Below are 782 nucleotides of genomic sequence, written 5' to 3'. Positions count from 1 at the left end.
ATCTGCTCTGCAGGCTCCTGAGACATCCTCTCTCTGCAGGACGTGGGGTACCCCGAGTTTCTGAACATCCGGCCCTACATGTCCCAGAACACCGGGGATCCCATCATGTACAGCCTCTACACGGTGCTGGGGCACTCCGGGTACAGCTGCAACGCCGGCCACTACTATTGCTACGTGAAGGTGAGCCCGGGGTGCTGTCTGGGCACCCCTTCTGTGCTGGGGGGTGGTGGGACCCTGCGGTGCGCAGAAAGGAGGGGGCTCAGCAGATGTGCGTGGTGTGGAGCAGCGGATGGGGAGTACAGGCTGTGCTCCGCCACAGGGAGCCTGGAGGTCCGATCTCGGAGTCCCGTCGCCCGCCCTGGGCTGTCTGTGGGTTTTGGGGAGAGGAGCTCTGCCAACCAGCGCTGTTCCTGCTGCTCCCCAGGCCAGGAGGGTCCCGGAGACAGTCTGACCTCGTTCTCTCCCCTTCTGCAGGCCAGCAATGGGCAGTGGTACCAAATGAACGATGACCTGGTCCGCTCCAGCAACATCAAAGTGGTCCTCAACCAGCAGGCCTACGTGCTGTTCTACCTGAGGTGGGAGCACCGGTGTGTCCGGCCCCTCTGCCCCTGGCTCAGCATTCGGGACAGGGCTGGCAGCACCTGCCCGGGGTGGGAATAGCCCCGGTGCCCATGTGCATGCGCTGGCTCGGAGGAGGGTGGGAGGGAGATGTGCAGCCCCTCGTCGTGGTTTTGGTGTAGACCAAGAGGATCTCACCTCCTCGGAGCTTCTGGCTCCTGTTT

General features: G+C 63.4%; 1 protein-coding gene across 1 annotated transcript in view; it reads left to right on the top strand.

Annotated features, from left to right (window-relative positions):
* Positions 1 to 575, top strand: part of LOC104468904 (ubiquitin carboxyl-terminal hydrolase 36-like) — a gene marked incomplete at both ends in the record, with an annotated part of 2,946 nt that extends 2,371 nt beyond the window's left edge. Inside the window, 2 exons of the mRNA XM_010083189.1 lie at positions 40 to 180; positions 475 to 575. Of these exons, the coding sequence (XP_010081491.1) occupies positions 40 to 180; positions 475 to 575 (242 nt within the window). The remainder of the gene's footprint in view (positions 1 to 39; positions 181 to 474) is intronic.
* Positions 576 to 782: the final 207 nt, after the last annotated feature.

Source organism: Pterocles gutturalis, unplaced genomic scaffold (genome assembly GCF_000699245.1).
Source record: "Pterocles gutturalis isolate BGI_N339 unplaced genomic scaffold, ASM69924v1 scaffold24425, whole genome shotgun sequence".
NCBI lineage: Eukaryota > Metazoa > Chordata > Aves > Pterocliformes > Pteroclidae > Pterocles > Pterocles gutturalis.
This window is presented reverse-complemented; position numbering and strand designations above follow the sequence as displayed.